The sequence below is a fragment of the Vipera berus genome, assembly GCF_964194415.1.
Source record: "Vipera berus genome assembly, chromosome: 1".
Taxonomy (NCBI): domain Eukaryota; kingdom Metazoa; phylum Chordata; class Lepidosauria; order Squamata; family Viperidae; genus Vipera; species Vipera berus.
In genome coordinates, this window is record NC_138202.1 from 119,308,056 (window position 1) to 119,323,537 (window position 15,482).

A 15,482-nucleotide genomic window follows, 5' to 3' on the forward strand; every position below is an offset into this window, starting at 1 on the left:
ATGGATAAAGGAAATGGTTCTGCCATTACTGAATTCATTCTTCAAGGATTCACAGATAATCCCAAAATGCAGCTGGTTCTTTTTACAGTTTTCTTCTTGGTTTATGTCATCACTGTATTAGGCAATCTGGGGATCATTCTGTTGATTTGCACTAAACCCCAACTTCACAAACCCATGTATTACTTCCTAGGTAATCTCTCCTTTGTTGATCTCTGCTGTGCCTCAACCATTGCTCCTAAAATGCTGATTGACTTATTAAGTGAAACTAAAAGGGTTTCTTACAGTGGCTGTGTTATGCAGCTCTTTCTATTTGATATCCTTGCAGATGCAGAATGCCTTTTGTTGGCTGTGATGGCTTATGATAGATATGTGGCCATCTGCAATCCACTCCTCTATCCAACCGTCATGAACAAAAAGGCCTGCCAGCAAATGATCACTATTGCGTACTTTGCAGGCCTGCTAGATTCAATGATACAAACTTCCTCTACATTCCGGCTATCTTTCTGTAGCTCCAATGTTATCAATCACTTCTTCTGTGATGAGCCTCCACTTCTAATACTCTCCTGTTCTGATACCTATATTAGTGAGATTGTGTTATTTACCTTTGTTGGCTTTGTTGAAGCAAGCAGCATTGGAATGATTCTTGTATCCTATGTTTACATTTTGGCTACAATCTTGAGAATGCGCTCTACAGAGGGCAGGCACAAAGCATTTTCCACCTGCGCCTCTCACCTGACAGCTGTTGGGATATACCACGGGACAATGCTCTTCATGTACTTCCGGCCAAGTTCTAGCTACTCCATGGACCAAGACAAATGGGCCTCTATGTTCTACACAGTTGTGATCCCCATGCTGAACCCCATGATCTACAGCCTGAGGAACAAGGAAGTGAAAGATGCTATGTCAAAATCTCTTGACCATATATGGATTTGGAAAGGAAGAAATTTTGTTTTACAATAGCTTGTTAGGGTGGCGATTTGAGAGGGAGGGACATACAAAAGATTTATCAAGAAGGTGTGATAAAATCACATTGAGGAATCAATCCTTCTTCCAGTCTTGGGGAATATGTTAATTTTTAAAGGATATGGCCCTAGAAAAATTTAATAGACAATTTAATAATAATCTCTACCACTTTTTTTTAAAAAAAGAGGAAATTGAGGCAGGAAAGCATACATTTTATATTCTTGTTTTTTCAACTCTACATGAAATTGCTCAATCCTCTGAATATTATCTCAATAAAAAGCATAAGTTATTTAAGTATAATTCAACAATACAAGTCTCCACTTCTGCCAAAGGCCACCATTTCAGTTTAATCAGAGAAATTTGGCACTTTCAACTGGTTCACTCCTTTAGCCTCTTCCCACAATCTTCAGCCATAGAAATGATAGTTTTTAACAGCAGTCCATTCCTAACAGTCATAAATCAAAATAATTTATGGTAGAAAGCACAGAATCAAAACACCTTTGTAACAATGGGGTTTAGCAATCACAAGACTGGAAACGTATATAATATTATACTATTTCATAGTGGTATAATAAATTAAGGGCTGTTGTTGATTCTGAATTTGTCATGTCATAAGCAGCTCACTATGGAGTAAAACAAGTACTTCAGATATTTTTTATTTACCCATAATTACATTCTTTCTTTACAAGGTTAAAAATATCTAACTCCAAGATTTTTTTTCTATATGGTAAAGGAGACTACCTGTTCAAATAGTCTACCCAAGACAATATTGATTATGATTTAGTTCTACAGTGGGGAAAGCTGTGAACAAAACTAGAATTTCCCTCTTGTATTGTACACGACTCCCTTATCAGATTCTATTTAACTATGATGGGAAGATATAGACATTTGATTTTCAGATGTTTTTATCATGCATAGCCTGTAGTGGCTGTTCAACCTTGTTCACATCTATCGCTCAAACTATTTCTGATCTCTTCATTATTTCCCTTCCCATATCTTCTTTCCTCCACTTTTAATCAGAAACAGGCAGAAGTCCTTTTAACTGATAGTCATGATGAATATTCTTATTTTCTCAGTATACTGAGTTCCACAGATGTGGGTCTAATCCTAGAGTTTTCAGGTTTGAGCAATTGACAAGTAAAAGCGTGATATTATGGAACACCCATAGACACTTTATACTATCCCTACTATAAACAGGTATGGGGTACTACGTGATTAGGATTCCACATTGCTAGAAAAGCTGCACCCATAGATAATGGTTCCTGCTAATATAGGTGCTGATCCATCCATGAATGTAAAGAATGATATATAGTTCCAGACTCACTCCCAGCTTATAGGAAAATACCAAGTAAAGGTTCTCCACTCCCTGATTACATATATGCTCTTCTGTTTCTTGATATAGATCTGTATGCATTTTTTGGAAAATAAAACACATAGGTTTAGTGGCTGTTGCCAATTCCATGTTGCAGCCCCCCCAACCCCCCAGCAATGCTCAGTTCCAATGTTTGATGTTGGACGTCAGAGTTTTAGCACCTCTGATTTCTGGCTCTGACTTCTTAATGCAAGATCGGCTAGTAATAAAGCTTGCCTCATCCATGTGACCAAATTGATTTTACAACCTTCTTTGCAGCACTTATTAAGTGAATCACCACAATAGTTCACCATGGGTGCAGTTTTGCCAAAAACTGGAAATAAATCCCAGTTTCAGCAAAACGGTTGTCAAATGTTTCATATGGCTGTAAGTCACTGCAAACAGGCATAAATGCAGCCCAGTTGCCAAGTACCCAAAGTGCAGTCAGGTGACTGAAGAGGGAGAGGTGACCATCAGAACATCAAATCCAAGGCATAAGTACCCCCAAGATAGATCTGTTGGAATTTTGAATGGCCTTTAGGTGACCAGTCATAACTCAAGAACTACCTCTGCCATTAGTGGGATGATGGAGATGACATTAGAGCTAGAGAGTTTAATTTAATTACATAGTACAGCCATCAAAAAGAAACTTTAAGATGAATTTTACTTTTTACTCTAACACTCCTCCAATTAAAACTATCACCAGAAACTGTGAAAATGCAACCACTTATCTCCACCATCTGGAGTATTGAAATGCACCAGGGATATTATCCCAGGTGGGATGAAAACACATATAAGATCTCTGCCCCTATTTGCAGGTTTTGTAAAAGCAACAAAGCCACTGACTTGACTCCAGGTATGTTAATTTAGAAAAAGATTTATGTTTGTGTTAAACTTAGACTTTTTGCCATTTTTTCTTCCTTTCTTCCTAGTGTTTTTCCTGTAAGTGCAGGACATGCTTTTTTTTCCCAGATCAATGGAGTGTGTTGATCCATTGATTGCAACAAGAACTGACCCACCAGCTTGTACTTGAGCCTCACATTTTGCGTTGAGCGAGTGACTAACCCAAAGTCACCCAGCCAGTTTTCATGCCTAAAGCAGGAGTAGAAATCTGGTTTTTAGCCTGGTTTTTAGCCTGGTTTTTAGCCTGGTTTTTAGCCTGGGGCCTTAACCCCTAAACTAAATAGGATGTCCCTAGACTTTTTGCCATTACACACTGCATAGTTATATTAACAGTAACAATTCACATGGAATCCTAAGACGTATCGTATCAAAGAGAAAGCTTAAATTCTGATCTTCAGTGCATTTATGATTTTTCACAATGTCAAGGTTTTGAATACTTCTTATTGGTTAATTCAATTTCTCAGTGTCTAATCTCAGCTTTGCATATCATAATGCCTCTATAAGAAGAGAATTTGATTTCCATGTTTAACAGAAGATAGTAAAGTTACTTTCACTTAAAGGTAAACAGAGAGTAAACTGAAGCTACTAATAACGCTCTTCATGATTTGAAATGCATCAGAAAGAGTTCCCATTATTAAACAATATATCAGGTTATATATCGAAGTCCATAAACCTTTAAGTAAAGTTGCAATGGACTTAAGCTTCTCATTTAATTTTTTGTTATTCCATTTCTTGCTAAAAAAGCACAAGTATATTAATTGGCTTCTTTTGATCATATATTTGTGTGGTGGCCAGTTTTGATATAACGATAAAGTGAGAACTAAGAAAACAGTTTTATTTATCATATTTGTATGGCTACCCATCTCATACAACAATGAATTTCAAAAACAAAATAATTGAGTTTAGGGAAATGGTTTAACATGACTCAATTTTCATTCCAATCTTTTTCTGTACTGTAAAGGTCTAAGCGTCAATGTGCAATGACTTCACATGTGGATTTGTCCTTTCCATACAGTATTTGAGGGTATTGCTCGTGGGTCTCCCACCTAAGACTACTTTTTGAATCACTCTACTTTTGACCTCCTTTGTTACAATGCAGTCTAGGAGAAAGTTGGCAATAAGACATCAACACAACTTTGCAGTCAAAGCAAATAACATCAAAATTCATGCATCAATGGAAGTCAGGACTGCAAAAGGAATCAACTGAGGTTACTGTCCCCAAATAAAAGAATGTTTAGGTATTCCTTATAGAACCACTGTTTCTGTGTAGTTCATTTCCCAACTTTAAGGGGTCATTGTAGGAGCACCATAAGTATTTTTCATGTCAACAATCAACAATCAACTCTGCTTTCTATCATCATTAGCATTGTGCAAATATTATGTCATAAACTCCAAATGGAATTGAAGCAAACACTCTGTAATGCTACTTATTGAATTTTGTTTAATGCTTTTCCTGTTTTAATATATTTTAATAGACCCTAAACAATAAAATGGGGAAATGAATTGGATGGGAAATTCACCAACTATATTTCTGGTCAACTCCTACTCTACTGAAAAGGGAGCTGAAATAAACAGGAATCTAGCATTAAGTCCCCTTTTCCAGAATATAATGGAAGGTTTCTAAATTGGGGAATGGAAAATAGAGACTGCTTCAGCTAGAAATATATTACAGTATAGTTTACAGCAATAGATATAGCAAAATTGTGGTACATTATTTTGTAGCTTTCACTTACATGGCAGTGTGTAAATGAGTTTGTATATAACAAGCTTCATACTGAATTTTCATCAACTAGGTTTTTTTTAAAAAAAGTATTATTCTATATAATAAAAGTTTTCTTGCTAGCAAATATATATATATATATATATATATATATATATATATATATATATATATATATATATATATATATATATATATATATATATATATATATATATATATATATATATATATATATATATATATATATATATATATATATATGATATATGGTAGTAGATATGATAAAATCCTCAAAAATGCTTAGTTGTTTTATGAAGAGAGAAACATGAATGAAGCCCTGAATAATGCAATTTTCTTTGCCCTAACCAAGGATCAGAAAGGCATTTCAAGATCAGCTAATATCATGAACCCAGTGCCCACAGAGAAAAATCATGGACAACAAAAATGAATCTCTCATTACTGAATTCATTCTTCAGGGATTCAGAGGCAATCCTGGAATGCAGTTTTTACTTTTTACGATCTTCCTCTTTGTTTATGTCATCTCTGTCTTAGGGAATGTTGGGATGATTCTGTTGATTTGCACTAAACCCCAGCTTCACAAACCCATGTATTACTTCCTGGGCAACCTCTCCTTTGTTGATCTCTGCTGCTCTTCAGCCATTTCTCCAAAAATGCTGGTTGACTTGTTGGTTGAAGGAAAAAGAATTTCATTTGGTGCTTGTGTTACACAGTTCTTTCTGATTGCTACATTTGCAGATACAGGGTGTGTTTTGTTGGCTATGATGGCCTATGACAGATATGTGGCCATCTGCAATCCACTTCTCTATCCAGCAATCATGTCCAAAAAGGTCTGCCAACAAATGATTGCTGTTGCATATTGCATAGGCCTAATGGATACAACAATATATACATCCTCAATATTTCGACTGATATTCTGCCGGTCAAATGTTATTAATCATTTCTTCTGTGACATACCTCCACTCTTAATGATCTCCTGTTCAGATACATACATCAGTGAAATAATGATGATTGTCATTGCTGGCTTTGTTGAAGTAAGCAGCATAGCTATGATTCTTGTATCCTATGCTTCTATTTTGAGTACAGTCCTGAGAATGCGCTCTGCTGAGGGTAGGCACAAAGCATTTTCCACCTGCAGCTCTCACCTGACAGCTGTTGGCATATATCACGGGACAATACTCTTCATGTACTTTCGGCCCAGCTCCAGCTATTCCATGGACCAAGACAAATGGGCCTCATTGTTCTACACAGTTGTGGTCCCCATGTTCAACCCTCTCATCTACAGTCTGAGGAATAAGGAAGTGAAAGACGCTGCAACCAAATCCGTGGGCAACATATGGATTTTTAAAGGGAATAATCCTAGATACATTTAATGGACAACTTAATTACAAGCATTGCCATTTCCAAAAACGAAGAACATCAATAAGGAAAAGAATATATTTGCTAGCAATCAACAAGGAGAAGGTTCATGATAAGCTTAAATCACAATTATGATTTTTACACATCACAGCATCAAAAATCTTTATCACTATGGATAGTAAAAATTAGAAGTTTGTAAATTTCATACAACAGTGGTTCTCAACCTTTTCTTTACCACTGACCCCCTTAAACTCAATATTTAAATCATAACATTTTTCCAGCCTTCGTGGACCCCCTGTGATAACATCACGCCTCCCCAGGGGTCTGCAGACCACAGGTTGAGAACCACTGTGATACAATATTATGTAATATAACTATAAATATTATATTAGTTCATAGTTCAACAAAAATAGAGATTGTGGTTGGTTCTGAATTTTCAAACTTATAAGCTGTTTAATATTCTTATATCTCTGTGAATTTTTTAATATATAGCTTTAGTTATTATCTTTACAAACTTAAAAATATCCAAATCCAGTTTGGTTTTGTGGAAAAGGAGATCCACCTTTTCAATTAGCCTTGCCAAACTAGGGCAATACGGTTTATGATTTATCTGATTTGGAGTGATCAAGGAGGTCATAAATGCCCTGAGAAAATCACCTGGTAATAAATGACTTTGTTTCATGATTGTTGTTTCTAAAGAAGAAGAATATTAGTGAAAATCAATATTTTTGTACAGTTTTTTTAAAGCTTGACTTCTATGTTCTCGTCCTTTTGAGGATTATCATATATTAATTGGGTGCAGATTAATATTGTAAACAATCATGCTATTGTATCATAAGCCTGGCATTTTATCCAGATGTTTTTTGGATCCATGATTATCACATTTGCAATGTTAATAATAGCTATTTCCATATTATTTCAATAGAAAAATCAAACACATATTCAGCTAGGCTTATCCAATCTGGAGATGCGGTGGCTCAGTGGGTTAGGATGATCAGAAGGTCGGCTGTTTGGCAGGTCGAATCCCGAGTGCTGCGTAACAGAGTGAGCGCCTGTTACTCGTCCCAGCTTCTGCCAACCTAGCAGTTCGAAAGCACGTAAAAATGCAAGTAGAAAAATAGGGACCACTCCGGTGGGAAGGTAACAGCGTTCCGTGCGCCTTTGGCGTCTAGTCATGCCGGCCACATGACCACAGAGACGTCCTCGGACAAGCGCTGGCTCTTCGGCTTTGAAACGGAGATGAGCACCGGCCCCTAGAGGTGGAAACGACTAGCACGCATATGCGGGGGAACCTTTACCTTTACCTTTATCCAATCTATTCCCAGGAAGGCTTGGGTTTATTGGATTTGGAATTCAACACACCCAGAAGGGAACCAGAATGAAGAAAGATACAGCATGCTAAATATTATACCATTATCCTTTTAATAAAAACCTTTTAACAATTTTGACTGGAATGAGTTTTCTATTTCTTTAGGGTTAGTTTTGAATGTATATTATTCTTTATAGGAAAATTGATGCCAAAAGGGATAAAGACAATTTCTGATTGAATTAATATGGAACTTTGCAACTAGCAGAAACTTTTCAGGTTTATATTTTAGTCCAGTCTATTCATGAATTCTATTTTTTTTTTCTTAGAAATGTGTTTCGTAGAACACATTTTCCCCATCATTCAGTGAAACTGTGTGATGATAAGTTCAGGACACATAGAATTTGCCCACCCCAAAATCAGTGTGTTGTATAAAGATTATACAAATTCATGATACTTGGTGGCATCAAAAAAATTTCAGCTTTTGTAATAAGGAAAAAAACAGAACACTATCAATAAACCTTTGAGAGATTACATTGGGTTTTCATACCATCTAAACCCTATTAATTTTATGTAAAGGAAGGCTGTGGTTCATCTGGGCTCCCTTAATCCAAAATTATCTGGAATCAACTGAAACAGAAGAGCATTGAGTAAAAATACGCCAAGAAAAAGATGTAGTGATGTTAAAATATTAAGCACAAAAGTATTTCATCTGGAGTGAAAGCTCAATTTAATAAATATCCAAACTGTAGTTCCCATTCTCCATATTTAAATATAAACATGGCTCCAAGGTAATTGCATCCTGGCCAACTTATCTGTATTAAATTAATGATTATATTGAAATCAAAGCTTAAAATTAAGTATTTACATTTGAAATCAGAGACTAGCTGCATCAAAATAAGTCAGTGTAAATTGCTGCTTACATCTGGATCTATTATAAAATCCATCCATTCTATAAGGATATCTAATTATATTTATCCAGTTGCCCACCAAATAGTTTTTCACCTAGTGAAAGGATAGTAATGGTAGTAAAGGAGATTTAAAGTCAGTCTCTCCCTCACATACATACATTTAAACAAACCCGAACAAAACATATAAACTTTATCAAACACCTCATATGCCAAATCTCTTCCAATCTGTATACTAATTCCTTCCTTTCTCTAAAAACAAGCCCTTAAATAATTTCTTCTGTTAAACCTTGGCAAAGGATTTTATTTTATTTTTATTTTAATCCCATTTATATCCCGCCCTTCTCCGAAGACTCAGGGTGGCTTACAATCTAAAGCACAAACCAATGTGCTTAGCAATAGCCTTCATTCTATGTATATGCCTGCTTATTAGGGCTTTCGCCCCCCCCAGCGGCATTTTTACAAAGTCAGCTTATTGCCCCCAACAATCTGGGTCCTCATTTTACCTACCTCGGAAGGATGGAAGGCTGAGTCAACCTTGAGCCTGGTGGGATGCGAACCTGCACTAATTGCAGGCAACTGGTGTTACTTAGGGAGGCATTAGGTGGTATAGGGTTTCTTCTTTTAGATATATAGATTTTGTTGCTTTTAAAATAATAACACAAAAAGAAAAAAGGGAATGAAGCCCAAAGACACATAAATTATCAAAAAAAGTGCAAATCAATCTTACCCATTTAATAAAATTCTTTCCAAAATTCACAGCTTCCAAAACTTTAAAATGGAAAGGCCAGTTCAATTGTCAAAGGCCTTCTCTGCAACTAAACAACTAAGAACCTCTTTTAGATTCTCCACAACTGCATTTGCATTCCAATCCTTTTCAGGATTGTAAAGGTCTGAATTCCAGTCTGTGGTGTCTTAACACATAGATTGGTCCTCTCTGTATGCATGCTGTTGGAGGGTGTACCTCATGGCTCTGCTCTTAAGACTTCTACTTTATGACTCACTACACGTTTCAGTAATTTGGTTTTACTGCAGTCTGCAAGATAGTTGGCAAATAATGTGTTGTCCACATCTTTACAAAAGAAAAATAAAAAAAATAAAAAATCTATTGGTCACTGGAAGTGTGGATTGCTCCCTAATAAAACAGAAATCAATTAGGTTTGCTGTTTCCATATGAAACAATGTTTAGGGCATCAGGAACATTGCTAAATGGAGTCCTTGCCTCAAGACTAAATGAGAGCTACAGCCACCCTTTCTTTTCCAGCCTTTTGAATTAAATATGCCTTCTGTTTTATCCTCTCCTGACTTGATTAACTTATAGGTTGACATAATAAATTGAGTATTTCTGTTTTGATGGCTATATAAGTCTTAGTAACAGTAGCAACAATGTTTTTACTAGAAGCAGAAATAGGACTTTAACTGGTCTAATGGCAGGAAATTGCTGCTGGATTATAGATTATAGAATCATAGGGTGAGGACCTTAGAGGTTTTCTAGTCCAACCTCCCTGGCCAACATAACCATTGTTAATGCTTAAAATAGTATTATCAACAAGAACATTATTTTTCACAGGAGCAAGCCCTAGCTTGCTTCAGAGCCAGTCTGTACACCATAATACCCATCAAGATCTCTCTGTCTCTTTCTCTGTCTCTCTCTCTCTCTCTCTCCCTCTCTCTCTCTCTCTCTGTGTGTGTTCATATTATGACAGAGTGTTCTATTTACATGTGGGAGCTCATAGTATTCCATGGTATATGAAGTGTAAGATGATGGCAAATGATTGGAGCTAGTATCAGATCAGGCATGAACGTATGTGAAGCATATGTTGCAGCAATTATATAAGGGGTGGATATTCTTCCTGATAGCTCTGTGAACAATTGTCCAAAGGTGTCAGTACTCTCACAATATTTGATATTTACCCAAGGTGAGAGGAGAGTAGCTTCAGGAGCTATTAGCTACAATAAACCAGTTCTTTTTTTTTGTCATAGAATGCCATTCTGGCACCTTTTTTTGAACGTAAGTACCTTCTAAGCTGCCAGCGTTAGTACAGATAATCCCCGACTTATGAGCATTCACTTTTTACGCAGGTTCAGAGAGCTTAAACAAAGCAAAGGGTCTGAACCCCGAGGGGTGTACATATTTATACCCCCCTGGTTCTTCGAGCTGTTTGGCCCAGACTGAGGGGTTTTAATTTAATTTAATTTAATTGGGTTTTAGTTTAACTTCAGGGACTGTAATTTAATCAATAGTTTTAATTGATTTTAATTTTGTATACTATGTATTTTAATTTTCCCTGTAAACCGCCCTGAGTCCTACGGGCATAGGGCGGTATATAAATTTAAATAATAAATAAAAAAATAAAAAAATATTTCCCGGTTGTACATTGTTCCTTATGTGGTTAAATTTTACACATTCTTATCAGAAGACAGTTTGCATAAGACAGTTGCAGGGGAATACGTGCAGCTACGCTAACAGGATTATGGCTACCTTGATCACCTAAGGACAGGAATAGGTTTGTTTACACAATGACTTTAGTACGCTTCCTCTTTACTCTCATGCTTCCCTCTCCCTTCCTGCCACGTGGGACTCACCTGGAAAAGGTCTGTCTCCTCTCTGCCATGGTTCTTGCTGCCACTCCAATCTGAGGCCAGGGGATGTGTCCTCAGCCCCCCCCCGTGGCCCAATCCAGGCTCCGGAGGCCTGGAAAAGACCTTTGGAGCCCAGATTTATGGCCGTGGAACAATTTTGCGCCTGCCCCCCAGCAGCCCAATCCGGACTCCAGAGGCCTTTTGCAAGCGTCTGGAGCCCGAATCCATGGCCATGGAATGATTTTGGCCCCCCCATGGCCTGATCTGGGCTCCAGAGGCCTGGAAAAGACTTCTGGAGCCTGGATAGGGCCACTGGGGGGACCGCAAAATCACTCCGCGGCCATGGATTCAGGCTCCAGAGGTCTTTTCCAGGCTTCCGTAGCCTGGTTCGGGCACAGAGGAGACAGACCTTTTCCAGGTGAGTCGCATGTGGCAGGAAGGGAGGGTATATTAGTGGGTTGGGGAGGCCTTGGGGGCCTGTTCCATCAATAGGCCCTCCATGGCCTTCCCCACCCTGAGATACCTCATGTTTACTTAATGAGCGGCATGAGGTTAAATGAGGAAGAGAGTGATCTCACTAAAGGAACAAGATTCAGTCTATGAGTTTTTCAGTTATGAGTGGAATGAGCAGGCTCCGTTACATTCGTCACTCGAGGACTACCTGTAAAGCTCTGGCTCAGTGAAAGGAAGCTGCCCGGGGAAATCGGAGTATAGGAAACACTTCCATGGCCCTGAAAGCAGATCCTCTTCTCTGCCTTGGTTCATGGAGCTCCCCCCGCTACCACCGCCTGTCCTCACCCCCATGTTGGCCACCAGGGACCAGGACTGACTCCTGGAGTGAATCTCTTTGAGGGACCAGGCACACTCCCAAAGCAGCAGTGCCACCACCGCCTTGGTCAGTCTGGCTCCAGAGGAAGCCTCTGTGTCATCAGAGGTGGAGGAGGACAAGGTGGCAGAATACATGCTGGCTCCAAACAAATGCCCTCTCAAAACCCAGAGCAATAACATCTGTCAGCTGACATTGCTCATGTGATCTGCACCTCGGAAGCTCCCTAAAGCAGTTTCTTCTTTCTCCCCCCCCCCCCACACACACACACATTCCTTAAAGGGCTTTCAACTGGAGCTGGAGCTGTGCATGGCTTCCGGCACCTTTTTTTTTTTTTACAAAAAAAGCACTGCAATAAACTATCTTGATCCAACCCAGCCATTGATCAGGCCCAAATGTAGTAAACAAGCCTTGCTCACCCTGATGGGTTAGCTATACTAGCAGAGACATAGGGAAAGTAAAACCCTGTTTATACACTTACATCTTTCAGTGAATTTTTACATCACTAATCATGGAGCATTGGAATTAGGGAGGAGGGAAGCTCTGGTGTCAACCTTTTACAATATTACTGTCAGAATTGCCTTACTTGGCTAATTTTGTCTAATTAATATAGAATTAGGTTTTTTATCATGCTTTTGCTTTCTTGCATTATGAAAATTGCCTTCCTCTAAATTATAAAGACTTGAACATGGGAGAATCAGATGAATTCAGACAACACAAGGTTATTATTGATAATAGGGCTGGATGACAAATTTTGGAAATATTCTTGCTCTTGATCACACATTTTCTTAACAAACAAGTTCCATCTTATCCCTTCTGGACAACCTGTAACATCTTTGTTAGGGGGATATATGATCATCTTCAATTGACTCATCAGTTCATTCCTATCTAGAATATAACAAATTGTATTTGATGACTCATCTATTGCTAATTTCTAGGTTGGGCTTCTAGGCTGGGAAGGCAGTTCTTCCATAAGTTACACATGGACTATATTTCAACAGCAGAGGTGGGAAGATGCTTCATATGATCCAGCTCAATCAACAAAAATGGGCTGAACTACTGCACACAAAATGTATTACCAGTCTGCAGTTTTTCTGTAGGTACAGTATTGTAGGACTTTTTTATATAAAGCTGTAATAGTTCTAATTCTTTGGTGAACTGAGATTTTTCTGGAAACAAGGCAAAAAATAAAAGCTTCTTCCTTCTATTATTTTCTCTTAGTATGTGTTTTATTCTTTTTGACACAATACAAACTGAAAGAGAAATTTGCACATTTACACAAAATAAATAGTGATGTTCTTATAGCCTTCCTTCAGCTTCTGGATCAACACCTGCATTTATGTAAAAGTATTTTATTGATAGGGACGCGGTGGCTCAGTGGGTTTGGATGCTGAACTTGTCGATCAGAAGGTTGGCAGTTTGGCGGGTCGAATCCCGAGTGCCGCGTAGCAGAGTGAGCGCCTGTTACTCGTCCCAGCTTCTGCCAACCTAGCAGTTCAAAAGCACGTAAAAAAATGCAAGTAGAAAAATAGGGACCACTACGGTGGGAAGGTAACAGCGTTCCGTGCGCCTTTGGCATCTAGTCATGCCGGCCACATGACCATGGAGACATCCTCGGACAAGCGCTGGCTCTTCGACTTTGAAATGGAGATGAGCACTGGCCCCTAGAGTCGGAAACGACTAGCACGCATGTGCGGGGGAACCTTTATCTTTACCTTTACTATTTTATTGATTACAAAACAAAATGAGGTGATCAGTTTCCTGAGTTAGCATTGGGAGATCAAGGTCAAAGCTTACTCGGGATCCTTCTCCTTCAAACCTCCCTCCCAATACCATTCTGAAGATAAAACAGTGCTGGGAGACAACAACGTGCACCACCTTGGAAGAAAAATGGAAAATGGCTATCCAAAATAAAACCATCAGTGAGGGTTTATTATCTTCCTTAGCAATCTTTTGAGGGCCTCTTTTACATCAGCATTTCTCAAACTGTAAATTAGAGGATTCAACATGGGGATGATCAGAGTGTAAAACACTGAGACTTTTTTATCAGTGTGCATGAAGAAGCTGGATTTGGGTCGGAAGTACATAAAGAGGATGGTGCCATGGAACAAAGCAAAGGTTGTCAGGTGGGAAGCACAGGTCGAGAAGGTTTTCAGCCTGCCTCCTGAGGAGTGCATCTTGATCACTGCTATGATGATGAAACCATAGGAGGCAGCAATAGTCACAGTGTTCAAGCCTTCAACCAAGATGCCAAAAGTGAAGAGCAGCAGCTCATTGAGGGAAGTATCTGAACAGGCAAGGGCCATCAGAGCAGCCAGGTCACAAAAGAAATGGTTAATTGAGTTCCTTCCACAATAAGAGAGCCTCAGAGATGCACAGCTATGAATGAGAGAACTCAAGACACCCCCAACATATGCTCCCCAAAGCAGCCAGAGACAGAAGGATCTAGACATGATAACTGTGTAAGACAAGGGTTTGCAAACAGCTACATAGCGGTCAATTGCCATGGCAGCCAGAAGGAAGGCTTCCACGTCTGTAAAAGTGCAAAAAAGGAAAAACTGGACAATGCAGCCACTATAGGTGATGGTCTTTCTCTTTGCAAGGAGGTTAAGCAGCATCTTAGGAGCAACAGTTGAGGCTATACAGGCATCCATTAATGAAAAATGTTGCAAGAAGAAATACATAGGGGTCTCAAGTTGAGGACTACTTCTGATCAACACAACCATTCCCAGATTCCCTAACAAGATACAAAGGTAGATTACAAGAAATATCAGGAAGAGACTGTTCTGTAGCTTTGGGTGTTCTGTAAATCCTTGCAGAATGAATTCTGTCACAGCAGTGCTATTTATCTCCATCATTTCTTTAAAAAAACATTTTTGTGGGGGTTGGGAAGGTACTTATTTGCTTAGCATGTTATCATTTTGTGGCTCCCCTACAATAAAGAACTGGATATGTCTGAGGTCTTCCTGGGGATGATTTTAGTCGTCCCAAGGTGTGAAATCTTGAACTTCCTGGAAGGCACAGGAAATAATGGTTAATTGTTTCTGAAGGTAAAGACAGCTTCCTGGCTATAAGGAATGGGCTCTGTGATTAATTCATAGTGAGAAGAGTTTGCATTTCATCATGCAAAGGACATTCAGTCCAACTGAGTTACTCTAGATACTAATTTTATTTACATGCAAACATCAGCTGATTGCTGTAAAGGAAGGAAACAAATGACTAACCTTTTTATGTATACCACATCTAAATAAGTTTGCAAGGAATGACACTATGCTTTCATATAATCTGTCATGCACATGGTAATTGCTAAGAATTTGTCTCTGTGTGTAGAATGTGTAGGGCGTTGCAACACAAACACGGTAAGCTATTTGCAACTATAGAGAAAAATATTAAAAGATAAAAATTAAAGAAAGCTCATTCTCCCTACCCTCTCCTAGAATCACATAACTATAAAATTAAAAAGGACTACAAGGGCTATCTAACCCAACCCTCTACAATATGGAGGAAATCTTGTAAAGCCATCTGTGACAGGTGGCTGATCA

General features: G+C 38.5%; 3 protein-coding genes across 3 annotated transcripts; 2 read left to right on the plus strand and 1 right to left on the minus strand.

Moving 5' to 3' along the window:
• Window positions 1-960, plus strand: LOC308672635 (olfactory receptor 5AR1-like; the record flags this gene model as incomplete). The annotated part of the gene is made up of 1 exon (XM_081335682.1): window positions 1-960. The coding sequence occupies one exon, from the start codon at window positions 1-3 to the stop codon at window positions 958-960; it is 960 nt and encodes a 319-aa protein (XP_081191808.1).
• Window positions 961-5,371: 4,411 nt separating this feature from the next.
• On the plus strand, window positions 5,372-6,331 carry LOC308672705 (olfactory receptor 5AR1-like; the record flags this gene model as incomplete). The annotated part of the gene is made up of 1 exon (XM_081335804.1): window positions 5,372-6,331. The coding sequence occupies one exon, from the start codon at window positions 5,372-5,374 to the stop codon at window positions 6,329-6,331; it is 960 nt and encodes a 319-aa protein (XP_081191930.1).
• A 7,528-nt stretch (window positions 6,332-13,859) lies between these two features.
• LOC308672762 (olfactory receptor-like protein OLF1) lies at window positions 13,860-14,795 on the minus strand (the record flags this gene model as incomplete). The annotated part of the gene is made up of 1 exon (XM_081335927.1): window positions 13,860-14,795. One exon carries the CDS (start codon window positions 14,793-14,795, stop codon window positions 13,860-13,862), a length of 936 nt encoding a protein of 311 aa, XP_081192053.1.
• Between the last annotated feature and the right edge of the window lie 687 nt (window positions 14,796-15,482).